The following is a 17,387-nucleotide window of genomic DNA, read 5'->3' on the forward strand; positions in this document are numbered from 1 at the left end:
CACTTTCCCTCCAGTAGACTGACACACTGGCCTGCTGAAGTGACTGTGCCAAGCAGACGCAGAGGGCTGAGACAGCCTTTAGTCACCTCATGTTACTGTATGGCCTATGAGACACAGCTGACCTCTTACACACTCAGCAATACTTTAGCCCTCTTAGCACACACACACACACACACACACACACACACACACACACACACACACACACACACACACACACACACATACATACATACATACATACACACACACACACACACACACACACACACACAAACAGAATGATAGTGAGAAAGAAAATAATATATTACCAGTGTTGCACTATCCTAAATAATTTCCTAATACTGTTATACCCGCTGATTCCCAGGCAGGTAATTATTACTAACTAATTATTGTTAACACCCTCAACACTTTACTTAAAGTCTAGTCTGCATCCATCTCCAAACAAAAGAAATGTCATGCTGAATTACAGGGCAATGCATATGCCCAAAATACTAATAACATTGTGTTTTGGGTTTTAATATTTTACTCAATATTAGCTATGATATTACTTCAAATAATCTTTGGAACAATAAGGTAATGGCTATATATATGTGTCATAGTCATCCAGTGTGTCGTGACCATGACACACACTGTTTAAGTATTTGTATAAGAGCTAAAACAAATTGCTCTACCTTCACTCTTTTAGTGTGAATCATTGCCACACATCAATGTAAAAATCTGCCATGATAGTAGGTCACAACATTTGGTTATATAATCACTATTAATGTTCTGCTCTAAAAATCATCCAAATCATCAGATATGGAAATAAAAGATATGAGTGGATGTATCAAGATCCTGAGGCATCAGACGCATTGGGGGCTAAATAATGAGAAGGAAACTGGATCAGCCGTCAGGGTCGTCAGGGATGGACCCTCAGTCCCGTCTCATCTCACGGCTGCTCAGCTGCTCCTGTCATCCATATTTGCAGCCTCAGTGGACAATTTCCTCAGCCGCCGGCCCTCTCAGTGCTTACAACAACACATAGATCAAGTGAATTAATTCTGCTTTTCTGGATATGTAGGTCATGCAGTGATGGCTCTGTTTTTTGTGGCCACCTAAAGTCATGTCAACATCCTCCGATCCTCCTCCACAATCTGACCTTGACATTCCCAGGTGATTTTCCACAGAGGTGTGTGTGTCTGTGTGCCTGCTCCTGCGTGGCCAGAGTGTGTGCAGGTGTGTGTGTGCCAACACTGATGTGTATGCACACGTCTACATGGGTATGAGTGTTTTATTTGTAGGTAACATAGGTATGTTGAAATGTACTATGAAAAAGAATGAGCCGCTGTCTATACATAGGGCTTGCCTGCGGCTATGTGTGCATGAAACAGAGGAAGAGAAGATAGAGAGCACAGGGGTGGATGTGGGAGGGTGAGCAGAGTGTGAGAGGCAGAGGGAGGATGATAGAGAAGGGAGTAGGGTGGGAGAGGAGAGGAGGGGTGAGGGTGCAGTGAGGGGACCGTGACGCAAGCTGATCGGCTCTGCTCGCTGCTGATTGGCCAGGGTGGCTGCCAGTCAGAGGAGCTGGGAGTCAGGCACTGCTAGGAGAGCAGATTATGAAGCGGAGCTCAACCAGCGGCAGTCTCCTTTCATTGTCTCAATGGCTGCACACGCATTCCTCCTCTGCTCCCTTGCCTTGCTGTCTGCTCTCAGCCGGCCTGGGCTCTCCTTCTCTGACGAAGAGTTTCAGCCAGGACTCACCTATGAAGAAGTGCCTGAAATCCTGGACAGAAGGTAAATCCATCTTCTCAATGGCTGTGAGCAGAGGAGGGGTGTTGGGGAGGAGGAGGAGGAGGGGGGCGGGGGGTATAGAGAGATGCATGCGGGGATGTTGGGATGCTGATGTGTTCTCTTAGGGTCTTTCTTTCTTTCTTTCTTTCCTTCGCCTCCCTTCCCTTCTCCCCAATCTCACCTTGGGTGTATCACAAATGGTGAATACAGGCAGTATTGGTGTGTCAAAGAGAGCTGAGCTGTGAGGCTTTGTTTGTCTCGGTCTTGGGGACTGCATCAGACACTGCTCATCGATCACCAATGGGGCTGTTGTCTCTGTACAGTAGTGTTGGTCTGGCAGAAGGGAGCTAAATAAGGCTGGGGCAGTGGGCCTGCAGGAGAGAGGAAAGGAGAGAGAAGAGGGGCAGCAGCACGGAGGGAAGGTAAACAAGGATGGGACAGGGAGGAGAGGATGCATCAGGGATGGTCTACTGGGGTCTGTTTACTGATGCAGTCATTGAGAGAGAGAGAGATAGAGAGAGGGAGTGGAATTCTAGCCAGCCATGTCTGCATAATGCACATGCAGTCCTGCAGGTCAAATCTGGATAAAATATTCAAAGCTGAAACCTGGGGGTACTCACAACAGTGTCACAGAGACTGAGTTGGCAGCCAGGTTCTTTGCTAGCACCATCTACTGCCTGCTTATAGAGACATTATGGCAATAATACTGTGCCAAAACCATGTAAGGCTTTTGAAACTATGCCATGCATCATGGCTCACACAATCCTCTAGAGCGCAAATGCTTCAAAGCCATAATATGCTGCAGTTTCTGACACAATGCTTTTTAAACATTGTTCATGACTTACCTCGCTGTTGCACTTTCAGGACAGTAATACACTTTGGATAATCAAAGATTATTACTGTCATGCTTTCATTTATTCTCCAACAATCTTATCTGTACACATGTTTGCAAGTGTAGGGCACAAATAACTTGGATTTAGAATTCAATATACAAAGTCTCATGGGATTGCTCTCATTTCAGCTCAATTTAGTGTTTGTGAAACCCTGACAGAGCCCTATCTTAACTTTTCACTGCAGTCTCTCCGACAGAGAGTGGCGACATTCATTTCTCCTGGGGTTTCAAACCTATTCCCCGGAAACTTTGTACGTAACTCTGCAACATAACAGTTGCAGTGCCCAGTCTTAGCTCCATTCTTAGTTCTGACACACTCAAGGCTGTTATATAAGAGCAGCCGTTCATGCCATTCATTTTAGAGGCCTTGTAGGGTGCATACGATTGGTTGCAAATACAGATGGAAAGGTAGAGTGAGTTAAAAGCCTCTACTGCTAATAGACATGGGGTTGCAGGAAGATAACAAAGAGGAAATGTTCAGTAAGCCCCGATTTCTGTGGTAACTGACATGTGGTACTATGACAAATATGGATCTGGACTATGATTGATAGCCAAGAGCTTTACAAAGTTATTGGAAATACTAGCCAGAGATGACCTATATCTGCCTTAACAACCCGATTCATCATCAACCAAATACTTTCTAGGAAAGTATGTCAGACGTACATTTTAGAAATAGTGATTTCTTTCCCTGTTTAAACTAAATAATTGCAGTTCAAAAGGTCATAAATAATTTGACAAATGTTTACACCTTTTTAAAATAACTAGAATAATCTCTACTGTAGCAGTACTTGTAAAATAATCCAAGCATTATACAGTTCTGCTAAAAATGATCCAAACATGGGTACAGATTAGGGGTCCAAAGACTAAATTGTAATTTTGGAAATTATCTCCTCTTAACTCATCCGGACTGAGTCTATCAACAGCGCAGGCAAAGATAGAGAATGAGAGGAAATTTTGCAGTTGTAGTTCATAGTTGTTTTAAAATGAAAAAAAAAAATTCGATGCAGTTTTAAGCTTTTTTTTATTGAGAGCAGACAGAAATAAAATGGATGTCAAACAAAGCTGATCACAAATGTCGTAATGAGTAGCATAAACAGGTACGCTATTGATATATCATTTTTGTTTTTATAAACAAGTCACACGTTTTAATTACAATAAAATACCTATTCAATTACCAATGAAGTCAGTGTTGAGTTAACCTGGCCCAGTATGTTTCTCAAACAATTACACAAGTCAATTAAATATGACCCAATTGCAAGAGCCTGCTGCAACACACTCAAATTACATTATATCACTCACACCACACCGTCTAATAAAAAATGGCCACAGATGCGTTTACATAGACCGAATGGGGTCAGCACATTAGACCAGCACAAGAATTATGCATCTTTGTGAAACAAAAACACTTGTATGACTTTGTAAACCACAGGTAACAAGTAAAATATGCTTCAAAGCCACAAACTGCACTGCAAGACTTACTCATGCATGTTTGTTCCTGTTTGTTTTCTACACTGTAACATGTGTTTGCAGTTTAAACGTTTATCCACTACAGTGTATAGTCAACATTTGCTTAAATGTATCTTAAAACTGTTAAACACTGACAAACCGACCCAAATATAGACACAGATTAGAGGTCCAAGTGTTGGATATCCAGTGGAAGTTTGATCAGTGATCCCCTTTCAAGGAAAGATTACAGGGTCAAAAGACCACCAGCTAATTTCAACAATATTTAGTGAGAAACGATCAAGTCTAAGGCAACTAATCATGAGTAGAAATATGTCTGCATTTCCCCATTTGAATGCAGTCATGATGTCAGACTGTCCACACTGAGGCATTTGATCTCATTGGCATAGGAACATTTAGACAACTTGCTAGAGTTGTCTAAACTTGACCCGAGGACCCGAAGTTTGAAGCTGCAATGAAATGGCATCTTGGGCTTTGAGCGGCATTTTAGTAAACACCTAAAGCTTAATCTGCACTATTAAATCTATTAATAGGCCAGCACCTGCACAATGCGGATTAAGACATTTCTTCCTGCCATGTCAGGGACATAATAGTTAACCCCAACCATGGAGTGCTTTTCAATGAATATAATTTGCCATATACCCCCAAAATAGTACTGTCTCTGAGATTAACATCCATGGACATTGTGAAATACTATCATAGCTAGGTTTAAAATTTCATGTAGGCATAATATAAGGAAATATGAGTACAAGAACACGTCACTGTAGTCTTGTAGTCTGATACTGTATTGATAGGCTGAGAAACTAAAATCCAATAGCTAAAGGTCCACATTCAGTTGCTAAAAATTACCTTCTGTGTTCTTTGTAATTTTTTTTAATGAAATTAGAATTTTACAAAAACCTAAATGAACCACACATAATATAGTTAACTATATACTGTACTCAACAAAACTAACAAGTAGCTATTACTCCCCAACACTGTATTCCTGTAGTAGGATGTAGAGGCTTGGATGAACTGATCCTGGTTTACAGAGGGTCTGAGTGCAGTGGCTCTGCACTCTGTGGTAGCAGAGGCAAAAATGATTTGTTTACAAGTTTGGGGGGAAGGCACCACACCTTCTCTCTGCTCAGTAGCACACAGCAGAGGCACAGTTGAGCGATGATAATCAGCTATCCATCTACAGGCTTGAATAAGGACGTCCAGTGAATATACTGTATTGATCGAGATACCATCAGTAGCATTAATGATTCTCATTGTTAATATTTAAAAGCCAGACACTTAGATATCTAAAAATAACTTTAATCATGACAGGCTAACGGTCCTCATAGTGTATTCAATCTTGGACATAAGTGTAGGTGCATGTTTGTACATTTGCATGCGCACATATTTAGGATATATGCAGTTGGAGCGAGGTGAGCCAAGGAGTGGCTCTGGCATGTGTTTGATTATATAAAGGGCCTGTTCAGCACCCAGGCACCGTGTGACAGGCTGAGCCAATGACGGGGCAGCAGCAGTCCTGGGTTGCTGACCTCGCGAAACTGGCACAGGAACAAACGGCTGGGCTTTAGTTAGCACTCACGCTTGCACAGACTCCTCTGGCTCCTTTCAGCCAGCTGAGGCCTAGGTGCAGAGGAAGGAGTGCTTATTCATTTGTGTTTGGGATGGGCTAGGGTGGGGGGGGTTGCATATGCAGCTTGTATAAACAGTTGTTAATCCCCGATTGTAGCTGTGTAGTATTTACATGAATTCATAAATATGTAAATCAGATATGAAACGTAGACTTTGAACGATTTTGAACCTTTAAGTTGTTATACGATTTGTAAGGTTTCACAGATCAGTGCAGGTGATAAGTGAGCAAGTCCAAGTACCTAGCATGAGGTTTCAGTCACAACTGCCAGCTGCCAAAGGCATAGTGCTATTGGCAGCTCTTTCATATACAAACACGCTTACCCAGCATTCACCTGGGCAAATGTAAATATTTGGATTTACCATATAAGTAAACTGTGATATTGTTACCCATGAAATAGTAGCAACACACACACACACACACACACACACACGCACACACACACACACACACACACACACACACACACACATCCAAGGGAGTCTCTATTTTAGCAAATTTAGCCAGTTGATGAGCTTGTATGGAAATGGAAGCATAGTACCTCCCTGCTGATCATTTACTCATTCACATTCTACAGACATCTGTTTAACTGAAGCTTGATTTAATTTCAATTTGATTTATTGAGAAAAGAAACATCCATACTCTCGAGCTGTGTAATAGCTGATCTGAAACAAAGTCAATGGCATTGAAAGAGTAGCCTGCATCTACATGTGCTTGTCTTACTGCAGAATTTGATCCTGTGTATGAATCTGTTTTCTCATACTCACTCTTCTTTACCCATTCAATTGAGAACATTGAGTACTTTCATGGAAAAGAAAATATTAGCAACATTGTTTTATTATTAACAATCAATGATTACAAAAAAGAAGGTTCTAAAAGTACTACAATAACATTAGTATGATATTGATATACCTATAGCAGTCCAATATAATAAAGCCAATGAATATAAGCCCAAGAAATAAGTGTAATAAAGAAGTGAAGTACATTTCGCGAGGGGATACCAGTTACACAAATTTAACTAAAGACCCTAAACTGCTCCATTTGTACTTAGCTCAATTACAATGGTCATTGTCAAAGTTCAAATTTACTGGACAGCTGGGTGTACAGTAAGTCACGATTTCAGAAGTCAGTTCAGATGCATTAATTAGCACTTGAACTGTCTAGAATGCTGTGGGCTCTGACATCATGCCTTAATCTCTTCATCTTGTTCAGGGCCTGCCGCTTACCACATTTGGGCTCCTGTGGACCTGGCCTGTGCTTACCACTAATCCTAATCCATCTGGCACTAAACTACACATTATTGCCCAGGTGGTAACTGCACCAGGCGGGTAAATAACTACTCCAGGCTGCTGGAACTGATATGTCCAGCAACCTACCCTAAATCTGTTACTTCCAGTGCTATCAGACACACTAATACCTTTATATCTGTTATCTGCTGCCCAAGTCTGCTCACCTTGTTTTGATCTTTAGTTGCACTACCTAGACCAATAAGTAAAATAAAAAATGGACAAGAGGGATGCATAATCTCTTCAATTTGAAAACAGTAGACAGCTGCATCTGAGATATTGTGCATGGCATCCATGGATGAATGAGCCAACAATACGGCCCTTGAGCCAATCAGTGAAAATGTCATGGTGACATGAAAAAGATCAATCATTTGCTTGAATCTGGCCAAAATCCAGTTTGAGATTTTGAGCAGAAAAGGCAGGTGAAAAAATAAATGTCATAAGGTACATGGCCATATACTCCCTTCACATTTATGGAAAGAAGAATATGGGAAGAACTTAATCTTACACATTGAGATTAAATGTAACTATTCCCTCATAAATCACAAGAATGTACTCTCTGGCTTGTGTAAGTAAGAAGTAATGTAGTACAAATAGAGTTTTTTTTGTCACTTTTAAGCAGCTGAATCCCCATTTCATAACCTTTTTTATTACAAAAAGTAGGTTGAAGTCCTCATAGATCACTCAACTACAGTATTGGGGCAGCTCCAAAAGTGTCTGGTTCAGAAAAACAAAGTGTAAACAGTCCTTATCACAGCTATTGTGATGTGTTAGCTTTTGTGTGTTTAATAAACATCCAGGTCATCCTCAGTCTATCTTGTGTATCTACTAAAAAGGCCTTCCCTACAAGATCTAAACTAAAGATAACAAAGATGATATCACTCACAGATATAGGTCTTTACAGACATTGCTTTTGTTGTGCTGCAATTCATAAAATAATTTGAAATACTTAAGACCAAAGCTGATAAACGGACCGACTGAAGTAGTGCCAGGTGATGTGACACAAAAAGACACATAATAGACACAATAGTTGTCATGTCCACTCCCACAGGTTTTAGGGTTTACTTTTTACAAGTCCATTATAACTGGCCGTATGGAGATTAGCAGGCCAGCCTATGATCGCTAAAGGACAGGCTAGGGCACACCACACAGTCAGAGCATTGGCTGGACCATCACAACAACAGGCAAAACTGGCAACAGGCAAAGCCATGTCAGCGCCGCTTAGTAAGCCCATTGCTAGTGTATTACGTCTTTGATTAGACAGTTAAAAGGATCAGAATTAACTTGAAGAAGTCCAAGGCTATACAGGGTTTAGTCATCCTGAGAAGTGGAAAGCGAGGGCAAGCACTTCAAGGAAAAGTAAATGGTTTGTCCTTCGGCACGTGCACAATGTAGGTCAGTCAGTCCCACATCAAAGATCGGTCATTTAGTAAAAGCAACACCCCACACAAAGTTTCTGAAGGCAAAGCTTTGTGAGTTGAGTGCTCTGCAGCTGTGTACTGTGCAGTCCCCCCTTTATGGATCATATATTGTACGTTGCAAAATGTGTAATTTAATAAGTCTGGATATCACATCAACATGTTTGTGGATTTCTTTTTTCATTATGGTCACTTTCATACATAATTAATGCAACAGTATACTTACCATGTTTATGGCACATCAGTGGCAAACTATATTTTATTATTGGCATGCCCCACACAAAACATGTAATTTGGGCTATTAAACAATTAAAAGGTTTTTATGCTGTATCTAACAAAATATACACTTAGTAGCACAGGCATACACTAATATGTTGTATAAAATGTGTATTAAATGATTATTCAATCATTCTATACTATTGTATACATTTATAAAATAAATTTGACAGCATAGAATATTCTACGAGGTGTTTATAAATAAATATATATATATATATATATATATATATATATATATATATATATATATATATATATATATATATATATATATATATATATATTAGCCTGCAAAGCAGTTTTTTGTCCCTGTGTTTGCTGCAGCTGCATCACAATGAACTTTGCTGTTAAAGGGAACATGCTAAATAGGCACCCTGTACATTATGGAGCATTATCAAAAACAGAATAACTTAAAAAGAACTTATTGTGTCTTCTCTCTTTTTCACAGCAAAGAGGACCCCAAACAAGCAACAAGAGTCACATCAAGTAAGTAACAAATCTGGTGTGACACAAGGCCTGATTCAATCAAACCTGCCATGTTAATTTTGACGCTGATGGATAGAAGTTGGGTAGATTGTCCTGACATATTTGCTACATTGAAGTGTGGCTTGTGTGTGATCCATACACCTCAGTGGCAATTCAGATGTGTTATATTTAGGCTCTTTGAAAAAAAGGCAGAAAAAAAGATGGAGACATTCCTTTAAATAATGTGATTGCAAATGATATGTTGCTGGGAACAAGATGAACAGTATTTGTAAACACTTAACAATACTACCGTAACTGCGAAATAAACTGCTGATGAGTCACTGTGATGACGCAAAGCAACTGGAAATAGATAGGAGCCTGAGCACCGAGGTGTACGCAGGATCTCTTTATGCTTATGTGTGTGTGTGTGTGTGTGTGTGTGTCTGTGTCTCTGTGGCGTGTGTGAAATCGGCTGAACTTGTATGATTATGTTGCAATCTGCATTGCAGCATTGAAACCATCTTAATGTGTGTACTGATATAATATTTCATGGTGCAGTAATGTGTGTATGTGTTTTTAGGTCAAGATGGTGAGTACGGCTTAGAAAGTGAAGAGGTTGTTTTGATGCCTGAAGATGAAAACCCACTCAGGAGAATACTGCAGGTACACACACTCTCTCTCTTCTCCCCTCACTATCTCCACCATCAGCCATCTTTCTTTATCTGTACAAACATACTGTACAGACACACACACACACACACACACACACACACACACACACACACACACACACACACACACACACAGGGATGCACACAAACAAATCAGCGCATACTCACTCAGCTACACTGCTTGACCTTGGATGTGGGAATATTGTTAGTCTCACATTCACCAGAGTTAAAACATCCTCACCACCCACACACATACGACCACTCTGACTGAAAACACAGTGAAGCCATATGCTGTATCAGCTGATGCATCCAGGCACTATACAGATGAATTAATTTCTTGCAGTAAAGTCTCTGTACTGTACTGTATTCAGTATGGTAGCTTTTAAATGTTTTGGAAATAGTTTACTCAGTAACCATACCTGACCTTTCAATTATTTTTCAAATATTTTACATTGAACAAACAAATAATCCCTTCATAGCCACTGTGTATGCCTCTTTACATGTCTTGTAAAATAGTGCTGGATTAGCCCAAATGCCCTCCAATGAGATGTGGCCTTTGAGCAAAGAGATTAAAAAGATAGAGTGGGGAGTTTCTATCTGCACAGTGCAGAAATGCAGTCTAACAGCTACCACACGATTATATGCAAGTTTTGTATGGAGAAGACAACATTGCTCCATTCTCATTTGAGATTCAGTGGTTGTTGGAACACTGAACATTTTATGGTCCGAAGCTTAAATTGCACCTTAAAATTGTACCTTCATAAAAGAATGGTGCAATAGGTAGCAAGCATGCTTGTTTTGGATCAGTTTGTATAAAATAAATCAAGAGCTGCTAGGTGGTGATATACACAGATCACGCTGACGCATGTTGTAGAAGAAGACTGATCTACATACTGTATATTGGGGAATGTGATAACTTGAATGTATAGACTCTAATGCTGTATCCCTGTTCACTGGCTGGATCCTCCAAAGTCTGCATTTCTAGCCTTAATTCCTACTAGTTTGCCAATTGAGTTTGTTTACAACTGGTCTTTACAATTTTTGGCCATTTTAGATCAACTTCCTGGTGATAAACTTAGACATTATTGATTCAACAGCGGGGTTTGTTTTGGTCTTTGTGATGCTAGATAGTTTTATTCAAGGACAAGCAGGATCAGCAAAACCTTTAGGGCACGCACCTTTTATGGGCCAAATTGAGCCCCTGAAATGGGGCACCGCTTGAGTATGTGTTTGAATACAAATGTGATTGCCCTCTAGAGGACATTCAAAGAATGCAAAACTACTGCTGCCCACGGTTTCTTTATTTCTCCTGTGCTAAATTCCTCTCTTCATATGTTTACAGCCTTTTAACTTGCATCAGCCAGGGATGTATCACAGTAAGAGGAAGCTGCTCCAGTCTCTGATTGGGCCTTATGGCCCACTGAGCGTGTCTTACAATGGGAAGACCTGCATTCTGTTCAAGGCAAAGCGCCTGGCAATCCGCTACAGGAACCATACCTTTATTGACCTAACTGAGAGGGTCTTCAACACCAACTCACCCGTGGACACTAAAGGCTCCATCTGCACTAGGGAGAAAGCTACGTAAGTCAATGTGATGTTGAGTTAAGTTTGAGGAATTTGTTTGGTTTTTAGTGAATTGTTGCACTAATTACAAGACAAGATGGACACTATATGGTGTGCTAGTCAAATATAGAAAAAGCCCACTTATCTACATATACAGCCAAGGCATCAGCATAGATTTGATACTACTTATTATTAGACACGGAAATGGACATTTAATTATCTAAGGAAATTTGTGAAAGTACTGTTTCGAGAAGACAGTAATAACTTAAGTGTTGCTGTGGTCAGTTGAGAGCTGCTCTAAATTACTATGTAAAATCAGATGTTTTAATATTTGTGGCTTTGTTTTACTGCAGGCTTTCATTAAGGTTTGGTGATGTGGAGGACTTGCGAGGTCTAGTAATCAGGTAAAATGCACATACTTACTTCAAATATCTTCACTGACCAACATAAAAAAAAAAAAAATTTCATATGTGTGGACTGTGCATGTAACTAACTGCATAGTCTCTTCTGCCAGGCTTCAGATGTCAAACACATTTTATGAGGCAGCTGGTCAAAACTGGTTCACACTAGACAGTGTTCACATCCACTACAACTGGACCCAGGAGGCCACGTTCAACGCCAGTGAGGTCTACGCTCCGGCCACTTCATCCTACCATTGCCAGCACGTCAGCAGCCTTCACAAATATGACACCCTGCTAGTGCCCAGCTCCCACACTGACACATCTGCTAACTGGCACATCACTTTCACTGATTTCCAGGTACACTGTCTCACAAGGGGCGCAGCCTTTGTTGTGAACTCTTCTAGTAATGATTGCGCATTCACTGTTATATCATAGTCTTTCCCCCCTTTTTCCTACGTGTGTGCATGTCTGTATGTTTGCCAGCTGTTTCCTTTTGTGTTCCGCCTGTTTGGCTGTCAGTCAGTCAGCCAGTCTGTTTACCGTCTGTTTGGCAGTTTGTCAATCTGTCTGTCCACTGTCTGTTTAGCCATCTGCTAGGCTGTCTCAACCTGTCCATCTGCCCAGTGTCTCTGTGCCTGGTAAGCCCAGTAAGAGCCACTATCCCTCTTTAGTTTAGCCTAATCTCATCTTTCCGCCTTCTCTCATGCTCTCCCAGATCCAGGCCTTCAATGTGCAGTCAGACAAATTTGCGTCGGCCAGTGACTGTGCCACTTTCCTGACACCAGCCATCCTGATGGGCTTGGTGACATCTTTAATCCTGCTCCTCGTCTTAGCCTATGCCCTGCACATGGTGGTACACCTGAAGCACATTGACCGTTATGAGGAGCACAAAGCCACCGTCTACTTTCCCCGTAGTCCAGAAGCCGAGTTGCCAGACAAGAACAGCCTGTGAAGGAAAAAGAAGAGCTGGAGAACAACAGGGGGAGAGAGGGAGCGAGAAAGCTGCTGAAAAGCGAGGCCAAGGAGAGTGCAAGTGAATATAAGAGTGAAAAAGTATCCTCCACAGAATATTTGTTCAACAAAATGACAACTTTGCCTGTTCATATGAAAACCTTGTATGTCTTAACTACTTTAAGTAAATGCAGACCGTGGTTGGATACTTTGTCTTCTTTTCTCATTGACCTGCGTCTTGGCATCCAGATTTTGAATAAGGCCTTTGGATGTTCAAGCCTCTCCCTGAGAGATGGTTCATGATCCTGATGTCAAAGGCCAGGGACAGTCCCGGGGCCCTGAAGGACGACAGCATATACAGGCCTTTACCCCAGTCAGCCATTAAAACCACAAAAGGCTAGCAACTGTAGCTAATACAGCTAACATCAGATGTTCCTGATTATACGTATGTATTACATGGCTCACAAGTGTCATATTACAAGCTACCATCAATCACATTGTCTTTCTAGCTTTCATTACAGTGTACTTTGTCTAATACCGCTGCAAGAAATATATACTTCAAACAGCCAGTTTTATAGCTGAAATAGCCGTATTAGCTGCATGTCATAAAAGGCTGGTCTAGCACAGTGTTTCCTAATACTAAGGATTACAGAGAGTCTTGCATGAGTTGCAGCTTAAAACAAATATGGCACAAAGTAGAAGGAGCTTGAAAAGCTTTTGAGTGTAAGTGAAGAGAAATATTGGGAACCACTGGTCTAGCATCTGGCTGGAGTGAATGGACCGCCACTACTGGCCCTTCAGAGCCTCTGGAGTCTCTCAGACCCTAAACAAGACTGCTGCTTGGGACTTAACTGTGAAACGGCCTTTTACAGACCAGCCAGACAAAGGGGGGTTCTACAAACTAGCACAACATTGGTTAGTTGCGAAAGCACTAACAACAAACTATTAAAGACTATACAAGGAACTATGCTGCACAAGACTGCCCATCTGAGGGCATGGCAGGAAAGCGGGTCTTGCCTCTCTGAGAGTCAAGCGTTTGGACAAGGGAGACCATGGGTCCTCCATCCACACCAGTGGGTTTGACTGCCAAAGTGAAGCTACTAAGGAGTTGCCATGCAATATGGTGAGAGACGAAGTGAGACAATGTGAAAATGAAAGCTAACAGTTACAGCTATGTACAAAGCAAAAACACATACATGTACAGAAGTGTAACTCTGTGGAGGTCTTTTTTATACAATGTAATCATGAAATACTATTAGGATGACTATGCTAATCCTCATAACCAAAAGGATATACAAAGCTGTAGATAAATTAAGATCTCTATACGATCATAGCTGTTTACTATCTTCAAATATTGCACAACCAATAAGAATAGGTAAAAGTAAGACATTGTGCTATGAGGATTGGTGAAAGTATCAATGCATATGATTTTTTCTACAAAGTATTAACATATTACACTGTCTGTCTATTTGTTTTAAGCTGGACCAGACAATGTAAGGTCCAGTTTCATCTAACTGTAAATTACAGTACAAATTCCAACCATAGAAGGACGATACTATGGAATGCCGTCCATCCACCGGGACTTATAGATGCCATTATTATGCCAGAAGCCACACTAGCAGCAGTAACAGCATCAGTAAGTCAGTACTACTGATAAAAACACTCAGCATGACAGTAAATAGATATCTTAACATTCGATATGGCAGTTCTGTCAATCTGTAGCAGTGTGAAATGTGTTCTTTGGTCATAAATGTATCTTACAAACTATGAAATGAGCGGAAGCGGTTTGTCCAAGGACCAACTGATGTAGATTGAACAATAAATGATATTCAGAAGAAATGGTGTGCCGTGATTAAATATTAGGTAGTTTTGTTGTACTGCATACAGCAGCACACTAGTAATTTTTTTTCTTTCTTTTGGTAATTACAATCAAATCCAGTTTTGATCATGTTGTTAATTATTACTTAACCTACATCTCTCCAATCCAGTGTCCAGGTTTCACACCAGCTCTGGCTCCCCTCCTGAGTGCCATCTACTCTCTTCTCTTCTTCTCCACTTCTCTCTGACCTAAAATGTCAGTAGGCCTACAGTTTACCTGCCGACACCGGTCCAATCAAACACTTTCATGTATACTTTATAGGCAATCATAGCCTTTAGCTTAGCCACAGTAATTATGTAAAGTGTCCTTGGGTTTCTTGAAAGGCGCTAAATAAAAGTTATTATTATTATTATTACGATAACTTGTAATCTCAAAACTAGAGCCACAATTACATCCCTCTTCTGATAAGATGCTGTTATAGAATCTGTATCCAAGGGTGCCCGGATAGCTCAGTTGGTATAGAGGCGCCCATGTATAGAGGGTTTACTCCTCGACGCAGCGGGCCCTTTGCTGCATGTCATTCCCCCTCTCTCTCCTTTTTCATTTCTTCAGCTGTCCCAAAAAAAAAAAATAAATAAAAGAATCTGTATCCAAGACCCTACATAGGCCTACCGGTAGTTTAACTATAGGCCTACATATTTTTATTTGCACATAGGATTTTCAAGGAGTTGAGACTAAGTTAATCACCTTACTAACAATGTCATTAAATATGTGCCCTAAGAGTTGGTAAACTTCTGCTTATTTTGATTCTGCATGCTAGGCCTACATCATGACAGAACAATAAGCTACTGAAATGTTAATCCTCAAATATTATTTTAAGATGCAAGTTTGGATTTGTTTCATCATCACAAACAGCAGGCTAGTTGGACTGAATTAAATTAAAAATTTGACCGTGCCAAAAGCATGAGTGGAATTTGAACACCCTTGTTGTCCAAATCAATTGTCATTTTGTACAGCGACATCTAGTGTCTACAATGTGGTTCTAGCAACTAGCAGCTAGCAACTACCTGGTACACCTGGTTAAGAAGTAGTAACGCGTTTTAGTAATGCCATTACTTCAGTAACGACTAAGGTTTAGGAGTAAGAGTAACTAAGGAGTAAGAGATGTACGGAATTACAGAATTACATTACAGCTACTAATTTGAGTGGCTCCATTATTTCGACATTCCTGGGGTCGATTTGTTTGCCTTACCATTAGTAGTGTGCCTGTTTCTTCTTCCAACGTTCAGTTGATAAGAAGGGCCGGAAGTGTGCGGAGGCGGCAAAAAAGACGAGGATATATTCCGACAGGTAACCCCAGAGTTAAATGTACATGTTGTGTCCTCTTAGCGGCTGGTATGAATCACCTGAGTTTGGTGGGAACTGTGTGAAGCCCGTGGCTTTATTGTGAGAACAGGACAGTGCTTTCTTGCTAACGTTTAACGTTTGCCCAGTTTCTGACCTTAGCCTTCTGTAGTCCGTTATTCAACGCGTTCCCTATGCAAACCATAGGGATGTTTTTGGGGGTTGTACCTTAAAGTTATTTTTGTGAACTCACAGATAGGCTAACCATAGCGATAGAATACTGTATTTCCCAAACAGACTGCGTATTAACTTCAACACAGTCATAGCCCTTACCACAGCAAATCATCTCTGCAATGCCTGATCATAAACCAACACTGTAATAAAGTGCAAGATTACACCAAGCAAGGGATATTTTCAATATAAATGATCTCACAGAATCTAACAAGTCATAAAAGTTGTTGAAAGGCACTTTTGATTGGTCTGTGCTGTTTTATTAGTAGGCTAATTGATAAGGTCTACATTTTTAAAGTAACATCCATAACACTGCCTGTAATGTGTGTTGTGTGGTGGTCAACTGTGTTGTTTTTGGTGTATGTGGTGTTTGGAATAACCATCAAATTTTAGTAATTAGTGTAGGCTATAGATTGTGTACAGTGGTAGGGCCTTAGGAAAGCTTGTGTGTGCAATAACAATAGTGCTCTGATTTAATTGTGCACCAGTTGAAGTTTTGGTCTGATAGTGCTGAAGAGATGACCAGGGGGTCACCAAAATATCAGGTTGATCCTTTAGAGACCATGAGAATTAGTACTGCATTTAATGTCAATTTGGTCAGTGCAGTTTATTGAGGTGCTGTGGAAGTACTGCACAGTTACACAGACAGACAACAAATTGTCCTTAGGCCCATTGATTAATGGCAATTTTATTTATAAAGCATCTTTCATTACATGTAAACTCATGAACCTGAGAACAAAGCCTAAACAACAAAAATAAGATAATCAACGCAACAAGACAATCTATAAAAACGGTGCAAACAATGAGATTGCAAAACAGAAGTACAAATTGCAGAGCTAGCTGTTTCAATATGTGAAAGTTTGATTTCTAAAGTGAAAAAACTTCAAAAGCTTAGTGAGTAAAGCATAATGCCTACTGTAGTACACTATTAAATTAATCTTTTTGTTTTGTTGCCAAATTGTACACTTAACTTCATAGAGAGCAAACACAAATAGTCATTCTCTGGGGTCACTTATTTTATGATGTGCAGAGATCATTTTGGCTGTTAAGATACTGTAGCAAACTGTCATGTCATGTTGCTCACTGACAGTGGTACCTTGAGGAGGGCAATACATCCATAGAGGAGGGTTGAGATTGTTTTTATGACTAATTAATGCATAGAGCTTGCAATGTTTTAATACATCCACTAGAGGTCAGGGTAAC

At 40.5% G+C, this 17,387-nt stretch overlaps 1 protein-coding gene across 1 annotated transcript; it reads left to right on the forward strand.

The window, feature by feature from the left end:
- Positions 1-1,622: 1,622 nt before the first annotated feature.
- atp6ap1lb (ATPase H+ transporting accessory protein 1 like b) lies at positions 1,623-14,206 on the forward strand. Its single transcript, XM_078253979.1, has 7 exons — positions 1,623-1,776; positions 9,188-9,225; positions 9,785-9,867; positions 11,218-11,456; positions 11,792-11,842; positions 11,953-12,196; positions 12,555-14,206. The coding sequence occupies exons 1-7, from the start codon at positions 1,643-1,645 to the stop codon at positions 12,789-12,791; spliced, it is 1,026 nt and encodes a 341-aa protein (XP_078110105.1). The 5' UTR covers positions 1,623-1,642; the 3' UTR covers positions 12,792-14,206.
- Positions 14,207-17,387: the final 3,181 nt, after the last annotated feature.

The sequence above is a fragment of the Sander vitreus genome, chromosome 7 (assembly GCF_031162955.1).
Source record: "Sander vitreus isolate 19-12246 chromosome 7, sanVit1, whole genome shotgun sequence".
Classification (NCBI taxonomy): domain Eukaryota; kingdom Metazoa; phylum Chordata; class Actinopteri; order Perciformes; family Percidae; genus Sander; species Sander vitreus.